Source organism: Saimiri boliviensis, chromosome X (assembly GCF_048565385.1).
Source record: "Saimiri boliviensis isolate mSaiBol1 chromosome X, mSaiBol1.pri, whole genome shotgun sequence".
In the NCBI taxonomy this organism is placed as follows: Eukaryota; Metazoa; Chordata; class Mammalia; order Primates; family Cebidae; genus Saimiri; species Saimiri boliviensis.
In genome coordinates, this window is record NC_133470.1 from 32,947,924 (window position 1) to 32,964,392 (window position 16,469).

General features: G+C 34.7%; 1 protein-coding gene across 1 annotated transcript in view; it reads left to right on the forward strand.

Annotated features, from left to right (window-relative positions):
- The window catches only part of CFAP47 (cilia and flagella associated protein 47), a 440,981-nt gene that overhangs the window by 130,314 nt on the left and 294,198 nt on the right, over nucleotides 1-16,469 (forward strand). Inside the window, exons 27-29 of the mRNA XM_003924170.4 lie at nucleotides 5,860-5,960; nucleotides 11,340-11,486; nucleotides 11,995-12,205. Of these exons, the coding sequence (XP_003924219.4) occupies nucleotides 5,860-5,960; nucleotides 11,340-11,486; nucleotides 11,995-12,205 (459 nt within the window). The remainder of the gene's footprint in view (nucleotides 1-5,859; nucleotides 5,961-11,339; nucleotides 11,487-11,994; nucleotides 12,206-16,469) is intronic.

The window sequence follows — 16,469 nt, forward strand, 5'->3', positions numbered from 1 at the left end:
AAAACCTTATTTGTCATGATTTAGGGGGCTGAGTTACACAAAATAGCATACACTAGTCCACCTTACTTAGTGTTGTGTGTGTAGATAGAATAAGCAGTGAGGAAGGGGGTAGTATTCACATGAGATCACTCTGTATTCTGATATAATCATCTCCTCTGTATTCTTTGACCTAACTCTGTGAAAAGCTATTTGTAATGCCATCTTAATCCTACAAAGAGCATATTTTCATGGTTAATCTGTTCAGACAAATCATAATCTCTATTACACGGTAGAATGTTTCTTTTATATTTAATAAAAATACAATACTGGTGTATCATAATAAACTATAAACATGATGTTCATAACTAGAAGTTATTCATTATTTACTTGTAGCAAAATGGTGGAGTTTAAAATGTACATAGAAATGCATGAGCTGAGAAACTGTCAAGGTAATATTTACCACATCTTCCCAGATAATTAAAATTATAGTACTTTTAACACCAGCAGCCGAATGAAAGAGTTAACTGTAGTTGTAGTTTTTCTAATAATCTTCTTTTTCTTTTTCTTTTCTCTATCCCCATCCTCTTTGGAATCTGTGAAGTTGGCTAGAGAACCTCTGCCTTGCTTACAGATTTTTCATTTTGAGGGAAATTCCAATATCTTGTCCTCTTTCTCTCCCTTACTGGTTGTGAGCACCTGCCTGGTTGCTGTTCTTCACAGAACTCCTAGAAGGTGGATGCCCATGCAGACTTTGTGATATGGTTTGGATTTGTGTCTCTGCCCAAATCTCATGTGGAATTGTAACCCCCAATATTGGAGGAGAGGCCTTATGGGAGGTAATCGGATCAAGGGGGTGGATTTCCCCCTTGCTGTTCTCGTGATAGTGAGTTCTCACAAGATCTGGTTGTTTAAAAGTGTGCGGCATCTCCCACTGCTCTCTCTTCCTCCTTCTCTGGCCATGTAAGATGTGCCTGCTTCCCCTTCACTTTCTGCAATAACTGTAAGTTTCCTGAGGCCTCTGCAGCATGCTTCTTGTATAGCCTGCAGAACTGTGAGTCTGTGAAACCTTTTTTCTTTATAAATTACCCAGCCTCAGGTAGTTCTTTATAGCACTACGAGAATGAGCTAATACACTTTGTAACTCTATTACTGATTCACATGGCATATGTTGTCCTCACTTGTGATCAAGAGATTCTTGTGTCTGGCAACATAATGAATGAACTCTACTCATACTTAATGAGTTCCATGCGTGTTATAAATATATATAAGAGTACCAGAATTAAAATTCCTTTATCCCATCAATTGACTTAACTGACATGAAGTAATAGCCATAGCAATCATTAGATATTTAAGACACATATCAATGAATTTTTGTGCATGTGAGTAAAGTTACATATGAAATATTTTGCTAACAGTTATTGACATTGAGAAAAATTGTGAATAGGTGTAAATAAACCACAACAGAAAGGTTGCTCAAGGAAGTTTGTTTTGTGTAATGAATTTCCAACAGAAATATTGTCATCTGAATATATTCCATTGATTTTAAGTGTTTACCTAAATGCTATATGAATTCTGTAAGCACCTATTTTTTATGGTGATGGGTTGGTTGTTGGTTTCACAACGAAAAGCATGTTCAAAACACCAACCCAGCATCTTTTCCTCTCCTTCACCTGTTGCTCACTTTATTCAAACCTATATACAGAAATGTGGTTCATTAATCAAAAGCAACGTTAGCATTAACCTCTTCTTTTAACCCTTCATAACCGCTGCCAGTGTTACCAACATATAATTTTTTTTTCTAGCTGCATTGCAGAAAAAAAGTTTAGTTAGATAACCATAGTAAGCCTAGAGATACGTTTCTGTAAACCTGGAGGCTTTCTTTCTCTGCCCATTTCTCTGTGAATTAAAATCATGCTCAATAAGATTGCTTTTGGAATGTGAGATTTGCCTTGAAATAGTACAGATGAGAGCAGAACTTTAGTAAAGATGATAAATATAGAATCATAATATTTTTCATGATGTTGACATATGTTTGACATGCCATCACCGTATTTTGTGTGCTAGTGGAAAGCACTAGAATATTATAAATACAAGGCTAGTTATCACAAAAATTTAACATGAAGCTTCAAAGTTTTATTCCTAAAAATTGGTCAGACAAGCATAAAATCTCTCAGCCTCACTAATGATGTGGAAAGAATTAGTGATGTGTGATTAGAGTATTAATTATTCACCAGCTAATGGCCAGAGAGATGAATTGTGAGACTTTTCACACCTTATTTAATGAATTATATGTGGATATCATACCATTCAATATTAAAATATGAAAGATTTGTGAGGAAAGTGATATACACATGGTCTCCACATTTCATCTGCAGAGTACTTATTAATTTCCAAAAGAGAAATTTCCGGCATAGGAAAATCGATAGGATTAGTTGCCTTCAGGGGCTGGCAGTGGGGTGGAGTTGCAAATAGAGAGTGACTGTTAAGGGGTAGAGGGTTTGTGAGAAGTAAAAAAGTTCCTCTTTAAAGTTTCCTTTCTTGTTAAAGAATAAATCGTAAGTGTGCTTATAACTGTTAAGCCCTATCCTATGTAGCTGTTAGACATGCCATGCTTACAGGCACGTGGTACATTCTATATCCTTGTACTTTAACCAAGATATCTGTGCTGGGCATGCTCACAGGCATGTCCCAGCTCTCCATTTCTTTTACCTGTTTAGAAAAGTTTTAAGTTGTTAGCCAACAGGGTTTTAGTTTATATTGTGAGTTCTGACTCCAGTCAACGGAGAAGAGATACAGCAGTAAGGATGACCCCAAATGGGTAAGGAATAAATGTTTCTGCTTTTCTTTGTTTGTTGTGCTGTCATGACAGTTTGGCTAGTGAGAGTACCCTTCCTGCAGTACAGGAAGTAAAAATTGTGTTGCTGAAAGATCCTTTGTCTCAGTGCTGATTTTTCTTTGTGGCACTGAGCATCTGTTTCCAACAGTTTCATTTAAGGACGACGAAGATTTTCTAAATTTTCTAGATAGTGGCGATGGTTGCACAACTCTCTGATTATGTTTTTAAAAAATATTGAATTGTACATCTTTAAAAGATGAATTTTATGGTATGTAGATTACATTTCTAATGCCGCAATAAATAGAAATGAAGACATCTGGTGGACGCAATTGAAACCAAATGACCAAACACGGTATCACTAATAATGGGAAACATGGCCACAGATAGTACAAGCCCATTTACATCACTTTAATTAATATTCACATCATATCTTCAACCCTCTTATTACCAGGAATATTCATTCTGTTTTTTACCCAGTAGAACTATTCTAAATCACACATGCCTGAAGATAGTTATTTAAATCTTACAATGGAATTGAAACTCATGATGTCAAAGGGACTTTTCATCTCACCGTTACTGTAATACTGAGTCTTTTTTAGAATAATTCCTCTGTCAGTAACCATTTCTGTCTATATGCATTGGCATACGGAATTATAAGTGTTACCGTTGTTTCCTGATTAAGTAACACAGATTGCTCTATTTCCCCAGAAATATTTTATTAAAATGTAGAGTATTGGTACTACCAACTGTATGTCCCTTTTTCTGTTTTAATATATTTAATACTAATGTCAAAGAGTGAAGTATCCATATTCCCATGCCATAGTACTTGTATAATTTCTGTATTTTATCCTGTATGAAAAGAATGTGGTCAAATCAGTTTTGTGTATGTTGGCTATTTTTTACCATAAGGAACATCTGAAATAAAATGTTGTCTTCAGCAAAGTAGATTTGTAAGAGAAACAAACAAACATTATTATATTTATTTCCACTTAATTCTTGAAAGAAAATTTATCTTCAATATTATTTTCCTTCATTCTTCACCATTGTAGAAATATTTCAAGTGCTAGTGTTTCTTTTGTTTGTTCATTTGATAGTTGCCTTAGGTAACTTTGTCTGGAAGCTCACTTTTAGATGAAGACTCATGGGTCTGTGCATTATTAAGGAAATGTTCTCCTCCAAAAAACAAATAAGGGGGTATGAGAAGTAGAACAGGGAATTGATCACTCCAAATAAATGTGACACTTAAATTTAAATCAAAATCTCAACAGCAATGTAATCCCTTAGGTTTCTTCAGAACTGAAATGACATCCCAATTTTTGTTAGGATTGGGTTGATAGAGCTGAGATTTGAAACTTCCACAACCACAGGTGTTGGCTATGGGCTTGCCACAGGGTCCACCCAGGCGATACTGGTATTAAGAACAGAGCATCCATAGAATTTACTACAGTGGTCTTTTTTTCCTTCTATAGTCCTAGTTAAAACAAAAAATAATATTTCTTATTCTATGATGGTAGCGATGATGGTGCCTCTGTGTAAACTGTGTCATTTAATCTAAAAATTGTTGATTAAATATAGTTGATCAGCTATTGAAATTTTGATTTATCACTATGTTTAGCACAAGTGTACAATTTGTAGAAGTACTGATTTATGCCATTAAGGAAATTTAAATTTAAGAATGGTATCATATGGTAAAAATTACATATAGATATGAAATGTAGTCCTGAATAAGACCATCTGATACCTGTGCTTAGGATCTATGGAACAGAAAGATAAGATTAGTGTTTGTTAATCAAGATGATGTTGAGTGTGTATTTTACATATAATTTTTATACGGATCAATTTATAAAGAGAGAAATGTAGTGCATTCATTACTGAAAAATATTTTATGCAGAACTGTGGTAGAAATCATTCAATTGCATGTAACACATGTTTACCATTTATGTACTTGATAACATTATATTTCAGCTACGAACATTTTTTTAGTTTCATTCTATTCTTTATTTACTTCCAGTTACTTGCATTAAAACGTGGGGTTTTGGCATTTTACCTCAGCTAGTGAACATAAAGTAGTAGTAGATGATAGATGGCTGATTCAATAGTGATATTTTCTTGGTATAACATAATGCAAATCTGAAATTAATAAGGCAGTATTACAGTGATATAGATATAAAATATAGCCCTTTTATTTAAAAAATCAGTTCCACAAGAATAGAATTGTCATATAAGATAGGCAGCCCCAATATAGTTTAAGAGTGTTTTGTGACTGATAAACATAAGAAGACAATTTCACAATACCTTTGTAAAATAGAGTATGCAGATTATAGAAGGTAATAGTACTCTGTACTCATTGAATAAGTTTTGCAGTATTGCTTTCAGTCCTCAGACACATTTAAAGAAGGATAAACACAAAACAAAAGGTCATCTAAATAAATGAGATTGATATGTAAGAGATGTGGAGACCTTGCAGTAGAAAGAATCTTTTTTGAATGTTCTAAATTTCTGCAATCTGAAGAGAAACCTTAGAGAAAAAATAATGACTGTATTTAAATATTTGAAGAATTGCAATGGGGTTCAGATTGTAGGTTTTGTTCTGCTTTGCACTGGAACAGAACTTCTGAAGTTACAGCTCTCCAGATAGAAAATGGGCTGTTTCTGTGTTGTGAGTGTCATCTGGTAGTATCTCCCTAATAGTGTCATCCAAGGCTACAATACCATTTGTCAGGGACTCCATAGAAGAACATGAGTAAATTAGCTCTGAGACACCTTCAACTCTAAGCTTTCCCAAATCTGTGTATTTGTACCTGCACAGTTACAAGCTGTGTTCTATAGCATACTTGACAGTGACATTTATATATGTTAGAATCTTTAAAAGTAAAAATTTTAAAAATTATTAATATTGAATAGCTGGTTAACAAAAACAAAGTAGGACGAAAAAGTGAATAAATCATGTCTTCATCATTAAAAGCATCTGGGATACTTAAATTCATTCCATTTACTGCATCTGAAACTTTTATTGTATTGAAATGCAATGTTTTCACTTTCAGGTTTTCACTCCCAGTAGCTGCAACCGCAGAAAACTGCATTCTTACTACTTACCCATATATGGCAATTCATCTGGATAAGCAAAACATTATTTTAAAGAATGGTAAGCTACATGTGACTTATTTATCTTTGACTCTCACTGTATAGATTATTGGCCAACATCTAGAAATAAAGTGAATTTAAAATTATCAGTTGTTTATTAAACAGCTGCCATTGGTAGGAGCTGTACTTGTCATTGAGAGTAGAATATATATGTCTCTTAAATTCAAAAATTGACGGTCTAGTTTGAACGGGATGATTTGAACAGAAGACAATATAACAAAAACGTGTGTGTGACAGGAGATGTAAGGCAGGAAATGTAGGTACAGGGCCATAATGATAAGCCCTTTGTTCCATAGTAGTGGGAACCATCTGTCATTTTTTGAGTATTAGTGATTAGAAAGAAAACAATTCTTAGGATGTATGATGAATTAGAGTGGGACACAATACGGTCAGTAGACCAGCCTGGAATTGCTGCAGGGGAAATTGTGAGAGAAGCTAAGAATACTAAACAATCTAGTGAGTAGGGAGAAATAGGAAAGGCAAGATACAGGGAAGTACATTCGAGAAAGGTGGGAGAGCCGGTAACAACAAGAACAGCAAATCCCATCTGTGTAGATTGTCAAGGTCTTAATTTTCAGTGCTGAATTAGACGTCTTTTTTGTTTGTTTGGTTTTAACCAGTTCTCTCATATTCTTCACTTGTTTCTTCAAATATTTACAACTCTCATAAAACATGTTTAGTTTTATTCTACCTCAATCTTAGGAGAAGATTCTTTTTTTTTTTTATTCTTCATAAGAAATAGAGGCCATTAAGCAGTACCACTCTGAACTTCCAAATACCCTCATGGGTTGGAACTGGATTGTGACAAGCAAGTCACAGGCATGTATTGTGACTCATTTTTTTGGTCACAAATCTGGGGGCCAGTACTGTCTCTTGCCTTAAGCCATTCCTTTATCTGAATCCCTTTACTCAAGTACCTTTCTGAATCGAGTAACCTTGCTTATCTTCATTTCTGTCTCCCTCCTAGCTGCTTTGAGTAAGCTTCTAGGAAGACAGCAAAGAGGAGAAAGGAGACTATATCTTCTCAGTGCCCAGCAGGCTCATTCCCAAAGAGCAAAAAGGGTAGCTTCAGGCCATGCATCCCTTATTAATTCTTTCCAAATCTAACGTAAGATAAATCACTCAACTTCCAAGGAGAGGGAGAAAAGTAGCAGAGGAAATTACGCAACTAAAATACTTCAGCTGCCTTTAACAGGAAAAATTTCAGGGATGAGGAAGACAAATTTATCCATTATGCTGCCATTATTAAACTACTGAGTGCAGCTAAGACTATTGACTATTCTTTCTCCATCTTCAAACTTTCTCTGGGTTTCCACATACCATACATCTTTTGGTCTCCTTTAACCTCTCTGACTATTCCATCTGAACATCTTTCATAGATTCCTCTTCCTCTATCTGTACTTTTAAATTATTTGTATCAATAGGAATTCTGACTCCTCTCTTCTTCCTTCCATGACTTCAGCTATAATCCATGGGCTGTCTCTCTAGCCTAGTTTCCTCTCAGAGATTCAGCAATTCAGAATTCAAAGGCCTTCTGTATACCATTCATTGTATTTCCATAGGCACCCCCAAAACAACGTATTCCAAACCGAAGTCCTCTCTCTGAAATTTTTTTTCTCTATATGTGCCATCTCTGTGTTTGTACCTATGGTCCATCCAGGTGCCAAATCTGGAAACCTGAGTGCCGTCATTGGCAATGTCTTCTCTCTCACAGTCTACTTTAAGCCCACCAATTCCTGTCCCTGTTGCTGCCTAAATATTTATCAAATCCATTCACTTTTCTCCCTCTCCACTGCCACTACAAACATTCAAGTTGCCATATCTTTCCAGGATTGATGTAAGGGTTTCTAAACTGTTCTTCCTCCTACCATGGTCTCCCCCTTCACAAACCTACCCTCTCGCCATGGCCACAGTGATATTTACAAACTGAAAATTCGTTCTTTAATTCCCAGGTATAAAATCTTTCCATGGAATATCATTGCTAGGTAGATGATATTGCTAGGTGCAAGACCACACATGTTAGTAAGCGGCTTAGTTCTCATTTCTGGACGTTTTTTGCTCTATGCTCAAGCCACATTAAACTTCTGCAAATTCTTTGAGCATGTTGACCTTTACCAATATTCTTTCTTGTGACTGGAGCATTTTATCCATGATACCATACACAATTTTAGAAGATCCCTGCCTCTGCATGCAAAAAGTATGTGTTTCTCTGGTGTATCCTCATAGTTCTGTGTAATTCTTCTGTCACGGCCCTTACTACATTTTGACTTAATCTGCCTATTATCAATGTCTTTTTCCAAATGCTGCTATCTGTAAAGTCTGTGAGAGTAGGAATCACCTCTCTCTTTTTCGCCCGTGTCTCCATAGTGCCTCACACAGTGTCTAGCAGATAAAAGGTCTTTGTTCAGTATTGTGAAAATTATTTGAATTATAAACCATCAGGAAGGTATCTTTCAGCTATATATTTTCATAAAATAATGAGTTATATGTGGAATAGCATATTCTGAACACTGAAAAATTATTTTAAAGAAATTAATGGAATAATGCAGTTGGCAGAATGGAGATATACAGGGAGAGATATCTCAAAATTTTATCACACATTGTCAAAATTTAAAGCTCCTTTCTGACTAATATGGATATAGTGTTTTTATATTCTATACTGCAAGGGGGAGGATTTCAGAATAATACAACGTAATAGTTATGAAGAGTCACAGAAACTGGGTAGCAATTCTCATTGGGGTTCTACCACATTATTATGCCATATGATTTTATTTTTATTCTCAAATCTTCAAATTTATCATCTTCTATTAAGCAAAACATGCATGACAGAACAGTAACAGGACACTGATATCTCTTTTACCTATTTAAAAGGGCTTTTGTGAGGACCCATAGACTGCAAATACATGGAAATTATTGTTATTAATATTATTTCAATGTTATTGCTATTATCACTGTGGTTGTGATTGCTTTATCACTTTTATGTGCCTTATAATTTACTTCCAGAAAATAATGGTTAATTACTGGCCAATAAATAATATTGTTATCTCTTTAAAAGCGATAAATAAAACCTGTGTGATAGATTATTTAGCATAAAGTCCATGTATTAAAATTATGCATCCATTTGGAGAAATATGTCAAAAGAAGTAAATTATAATTCTTAAATATTCTAAAATATCTTTACAAATATCTATAGTAATCATTTCTAATGTATATTTAATGCTTCCCAGGTATATGGTACTCTGCTAAGTGCTTTATATTTATCCTTTAAATTAGTCCTCCCAGAAGTTCCGAGTTAGATGCTCTTACACATCTCGCTTTACAAATTAAAGATCTGAATATGTAGAGAGGGTGAGTAGACTGTCCCAGGGGATTCTAATGAAATTTGAGGCCTCAGAACCCATACCCTTTGGTACTATGTGCTAGGGTATGATGTGATCTATGAAGGTAAAATATTAAAATATATCAAGTATATCCAAAAGTAAAGCAGCATGATTATTTTGGAATCGCTCATCTGCAAAATTCTTTCAAAAAGTAAATTATTGAGTTTAGTTGAAAGGGTAGAGATGTAGTTTTGCATTCCACTAGGAACTTTTTATCATTTAATGGTAAGTTAAAAACATTTAACCTAATGCATCTACTATAAATAATTCTATCATCGAGTTCTCTAAGGCTCACTTCTATGAAGTCTATGGTGCTGTAGCATTCTGGAAATCATGCACACCTATTGACTACAGAGTCTCTGGCAAACTCTGAATTACTCTGTTATGAAAGAGTGGAAGAAACAGCATACAATAGCTCGTTTATATTTGGTATTGCCTTTAAAATAATATTCACAACAAACTCATGAGCTCAGAAACTTTGGTCTCATTTTATAGATAAATACACGTTTTAAATAATTCATATAACATACTCACAGTTTAACCTGTCAGGTGTAGACGTGCCAAGTTTTCAAATCAGATTTTTCTAACTGCAGAGTCTATGCATTTTTGACAGAATCAGACTGAGTTAGGAGCTGGGACTTGACGCCAGGGCAGGGATTGGACAATGGACCATATGGAGGACTAGCTAAAAGAGAGTCAGGGTAAAATCAGCTTGCTTTCTTTTTTTCTTTTTTTTATTGGTGAGACAGGGTGTCCCTCTCTCCCAGGCTGGAATGCAGTGGCACAATCTCGGCTCACTGCAGCCTTTGTCTCCTGGGTTCAAGCAATTCTCATGCCTCAGCCTCCCAAGTAGCTGGGGCTACAGGCGTGCACCACCACACCCAGCTAAATTTTGTATTTTTTCTGGAGTTGGGGTTGGGCCGGCTGGTCTTGAACTTCTGACTTCGTGTGAGCCATCTGGCCTGGCCGCAAAATCAGCTTTCAATCAGACATGCCTACCAGTGTGCCATGTCAATTTACCATTGCCATGTCAACATTTGGGAGTCACTGCCACTTTACATGGCAGTGACCCGAGGATTACTACCCTTTCCTTAGAAATTTTTGCATAAACCACCCCTTAATCTGTAGGCCATTAAAATTGGGAATAAATATGACTGCAAAACTGCGTTGAGCTGCTACCCTTTGCCTAGGGTTAGCCCGGCTCTTCAGGGGCAGTCATGGAGCTTAATACTGCTGGAGATATAACACTGACTCTTCAATTAAGCTGTTTACTTCTACCTCTGGCTTGCCCTTGACTTCTTTCCTGAGCAAAGCCAAGAACCCTTGCAGGCTAAGCTTGACTCTGGGTCCCACCCACCCTGCATCAAGAGTATGAATGTATGTAAATTGCATATGTATTTTCAGGCTTGGCCTTAAGTCACTCCTACTGGCTTTTCTTGGTCAGCACTGCCTTTGGTTGGATTCAAATGGACACTGTGGCAGACCCTAAAATATGTATAACAACTCTAACTGAAATTCAGATTGAAATCTGTACAAAAATGATATCAGTTTATAACCAAGCTGTGATATTATTACAGATAGTTAACTAGGAAGAAATTACTTTTTCTGGTGACTCTTTTCTTATATCTTATTTCGAACACCATAGATAATAATTTCATGTCTTTGGATGTAGAAACATTTTAAATGTGTTCATATTTGTCTTTATGCTAAAATTGAAGATTGTTCGTTCTCTAATAACTTTGATGTACCATAACAATTGCCTTACCAAATAAATTCATTTAGTTTAGAAAATTGTATCAACTTTTATGTTATTTGTTTCCTGTTTGACATTTTATTTGATGTACAGTGGGTGTTTAGATTTTTTTTTTTTTACTTTGTCATAGATAAATGGATACAAAGATAGATACATCAATAGATAATGGATAAATTCCGGTTAAATAATGGGATAAGGAAGTACATGAATGCATGTTTTACTTACTATGATTCAATATCATTTGTAGATAAGGATGAATATCTTAAGAAAACTAGAGACCTTGTTTCACCTCCCTGCCAGGAGGCTAAAGCACCCTCTCCTGCTTCAATTAAAAAGAAAGACACCACTAGCAAATTAAATGATGCTAAACCTGCAAGAGGAAACATATTTATTGGTATGTAGCAAATATATAGTGTACTTCCCAAAATTAGTCCATGACATGATCTGCTTAATATCATTTAATTTAAAAGTTAGGTTTTTTACAAGTAACAAGAAACTCATGAGGAAAATTGTGAATTTGTCATTAATACTAAATGGATCATCTGTTTGGAGAGTTATCTTCAAGGGTCAATAGTAGAGATTCTCTAATGTCCTGGATTCATAGCACTTTTACTGTTTAAGTATTTATTTTCCAGATGCCAAAATGTACCACATAGTTCCATTTACTGAATGCATTGGGACAAAAATATAAGAGTAACGTTTCTGTTGGGTACTTAAAAACAAATATATTTTCATTGTTTATTTTTAATATACAGTAAATTGTTAAAGAATTTCTATGCAAGCATAGAATAATTTATAGAATGGGTTCTATTAGTCTAATACGAATGACAATAACTGAAAGAATATTTTACTCCTGGTCATGTAGCCCCTTATTTTTTTTAACAAACTAATTTGAATTTTAGGAGTGGAAGTCCTGCCTGAAGATTTGCACCTGGATAAAAGTGAAATATCAAAGAAAGATAAGAAAAAATATGAACAATTCCTTTCTCTCGAACATGAAACAAAGGCACACTGCTTTTTTGAGCAAGTTGTAAATGCAGCACAGATGTGGTTCAGCCTCTTTGGCTGGCCTGAAGGACCCCATTCTCTTTGTATTCCAGGGTCTGTAAGAAGGTGAGAGTCACATGTTTCTCTAAATTCCTTGCTTTGTATCACATCATAAAATACAACCTATTGATTAAGATTAAGTGAAGTACAATATGAAATAATTTATTCTACACTGATATATTATGATGCATCTTATAATTTATTGTTATTGCAAGAAGAGTAAAATGATGCAAACACACATTCTTTAGTATAATACCATCTTTAATTTCTTTTAAATATTGGTTAATTTTAGGCAAGCACTGAAAATCTCTGAACCTCACCTTGGTCATCTGTGATAGGAGAAAGGTTATACTATGAATAGGAAAACCCTTTTAAAGTTGAAAATTTCGTAAACTACACATTGCTGTGTAAATAAGCTATTAGCCCTAGATGGAAATTATAGCCAGGTAGACAGGTAATGGTATTAATGAATAGGGAGGGATCGCCTTTCTTTGACATGATTTATTCTTTTACAGTGTATTTACTTCCCTTCTTTCATGTGTTGTTTTATTGCTCAGTATGTCTGAAATAGTTCAACTGTTTTGGTTATAAGTGACTTAATTCTGTTGTTAAACAGGAGTTTAGGCCTATTACTTGTTATAATGTTGGTGTAGTGTGTTCTCAGAATTTTTCTACCTGCTTTCTCAGCAATGACGTAACTTGCTGCAACCACGGTGGGGAGTGGAGTACTCATACCGATAGTGGACTGTGGACTATTTATATAATTTCCGCTCTATATTCGAGAGACCTAGGTAAAAATGAGGCTACAGTTTTCCCATATGTTACCTTTTTCAGGTTTTTTAATTAATGGAACAAATCTAGCTTCATGGAATGAATTGGCTAACATTTCCTCTTTGACCCTGCTTTGATAAAATTAATGCAATAGATACCTGAAAATTTATAATTTTCGTCATAAAATCATTTGGCTCTAGAGAATCTTTAGCAAAATTATTCTATTATAACTTCAGTTTTCTGTTGTGGGGTTTTGTCTACTGGAATTTTTACCTGTTTCAATGAAATTTTAATGACTTGTTTTCATTTTGGAGGAAATTATTGATTGTGCATTTGAAATTCATTATTCAATAGGTGTGACTAGTAGTTTTTTTAAATTGTACTTTAAGTTCTGGGCTACATGTGCAGATCATGCAGGATTGTTGCATAGGTACAAAAATGGCAGTGTGGTTTGCTGCCTCCATCCCCCCGTCACCTAGTCTTTCTGGTTTTTATTTCCTTCATGCAGTTATATGTATTTCTTCATTTCCAATTGTGATTTTATTTTTTCTTGATTATAGGTATCAGGAATTTAATGTTAAATCTCATATAATGAGTAAATCCTTGCATTAACTTTCCATTTCTGTGTTTTCTAAATCATGTAATACTGATTTTTTTATAATTTACTTTTCTTTAAACCTGAATTGTATGCTTAATTAATTTGAGGTCTATAAATATATCTTTTTTTCTCCTTTAACTGCATACCAGAATTTTTGTTACTGAGCAAAGATTTCTAGTTTTCATAGATTGAAATTTTAGTTTTTATTTTCTATATGATATCTACTATAATAGTGATTGCTAGTTTGTTGCATATTACATTATTGCATAAATTTATCATTATTTACTTGTAATTAACATTAATTTGGGGGCATATGCTTGCGATTTTATCAAATTTGTGGTTAGTTTAGATGCAGAAATGAATGCATTTGCTTATAAATGGTAGCAGACACTTATAGATACTATATGGGAAGCTTCTCAGAGGTGGGATCACTGGATCAAATAACATCAACTTCTTAAAGTCTCTTATAATACATTGTTGGATTATTTTTTAATAAGTGTTCTGTATTAATCCCACTAATGAGATGCATTGTCAGTCTGGTTGTTTCCTGAGGGAATTGAGTGCTGCAACAGTTTAAAAACCACTATTTTGACAAGTAAGAAACAGCCCATGTTTTTACTTGTCAAAATAGTAATCGGGAAAGGCAGTTCTGGAGAAATATGGGAGCCTTTCTAGTTTTGGGAAGAAAGATACCCACAGCCATAAAACTGATGAAAAATTAACTTCTTCCAAATAACGGTAATATTCAATGCATTTTTTTAAAACTTTTAGTTTCAGGGGTGCATGTGAGGTTGGTTCTACAGATGAATTGCATGTTGTGGGGGTTTGTGGTACAGATCATTTCATCATCCAGGTCATCAGCATAGTACTCAATAGGTAGTTCTAAAATCCTTATACTTCTCCCAACCTCCATTCCCAAGTAGGCCCCAGCATCTATTGTTCCCTGCTTTGTATCCACATATGCTCAATGTTTAGCTCTCACAAGTGAGAACGTTGTATTTGGTTTACTGTTGCTTTGTTAGTTCACTTAGGATAATGGCCTCCAGTTCCATCCATGTTGCTGCAAAGGACATGATCATATTTTTGTGTGTATGTGTAGTATTCTGTGGTGCATATGTATGACATTTTCTTTATCCAATCCACTATTGATAGGCATTTCAATTGATTCTATGTCTTTACTATTGTGAATAGTGCTGCAATGACATATGCATGCATATGTGTTTATGGTAGAATGATTTATACTCCTTTCTCTATACCCAATAATGGGACTGCTGAGTTGAATGATAGTTCTGTTTTAAGTTCTTTGAGAAATCACCAAACTGGTTTTCACAGTGGTTGAACTAATTTACATTTCCACCAGCTGTATATTAGTGCTTCCTTTTCTTCATAGCCTTGACAGCATCAGTTATTTTTTAACTCTTTAGTAATAGCCATTCTGACTGGTGTAAGATGGTATCTCCTTGTGGTTTTGATTTGTATTTTTCTAATGATTAGTGATGTTGAACACTTTTTCATATGCTCGCCGGTCTCGTATATGTCTGCTTTTGAAAAGTATTTGTTCATGTCCTTTGCCTATTTTTTAATGGAGTTGTTTCTTTTTTACTTGTTAATTTAAGTTCCCTATAGATTCTGGTTGTTAGACGTTTGTCAGAGAAATAGTTGGCAAATCATTTGTCTAATTCTGTGGGTTGTCTGTTTATTGATAGTTTATTTTGTTGTGCAAAAGGTCTTTACTTTTATTGGGTCCTATTTGTCAATTTTTGTTTTTGTTGCAGTTGCTTTTGTAGTATTCATCAAAAAATATTTGCCTGGGCCTACGTTTCAAATGGTATATACTAAATTTTCTTCAAGTATTTTTATAATTTTGGGTTTTAAATTTAAATCTTTAATCCATCTTGAGTTGATTTTTATATAGCATAAGGAAAGGGTCCAGCTTCATTCGTCTGCATATGGCTAACCAGTTATCCCAGCACAATTTATTGAATGGGGAGTCCTTTCCCCATTGTTTGTTTTTGTCCACTGTGTTAAAGATCAGATGTTTGTGGGTCTGTGGCCTTACTTCTGAGCTGTCTATTCTGTTCCATTAGTTTATGTGTCTATTTCGTACCACTACCATGCTGTTTTGGTTACTGTAGCCATTTAATCTAGTTTAAAGTCAGGTCTACTTTAAAGATGCCTCTAGCTTTTTTTTGTTGTTGTTGTTTTTGTTAGTATTGCTTTGGCTATTTGGGCTCCTTTTTGGGTATATATGAATTTTAGAATAATGTTTTTCTAATTCTGTGAAGAATGTCATTGGTAGTTTGATAGGAATAGCATTGAATTTGTAAATCACTTTGGGTATTATAGCCATTTTAACAATATTGATTCTTCCTATCTATGAAAGTGGAATGTTTTTCCATTTTTATCATCTCTGATTGATTTGAGCAAAGTTTTGTAATTCATGTTTTAGAGATCTTTCACCTTCCGAGTTAGCTGCATTCCTAGGTGTTTTATCTATTTTGTGGCTGCTGTGAATGTCATTACATTCCTCATTTGGCACTCAGCTTGGGTGTTATTGGCATATAGAAATTCTACTGACTTTTTAAATTGATTCTGTATTCTAATAATTTGCTTAAGTTTAAAAGTCAAATCTAGGAGCTTTCGGGCAGAGACTATGCGGTTTTCTGGGCATTAAACCATATCATCTGCAAACAGAGGTAGTTTAACTTCCTGCCTTCATACTTGGATGCTCTTTATTTCCTTCTTTTGCCTGGTCGCTCTGGCCAGGACTTAACAATACTCTGTTCAATAGGAGTGGTAAGAGTGAGCATTCTAGTATTCTTCTGGTTTTCAAGGGAAATGCTTCCAGCTTTTGCCCAGTCATTATGATGTTGGCTATGGGTTTGTCATAGAAGGCTCTTACTATTTTCACATACGTTCCTTCAATGCCTAGTTTGTTAAGGGTTTTCAACATGAAGGGAT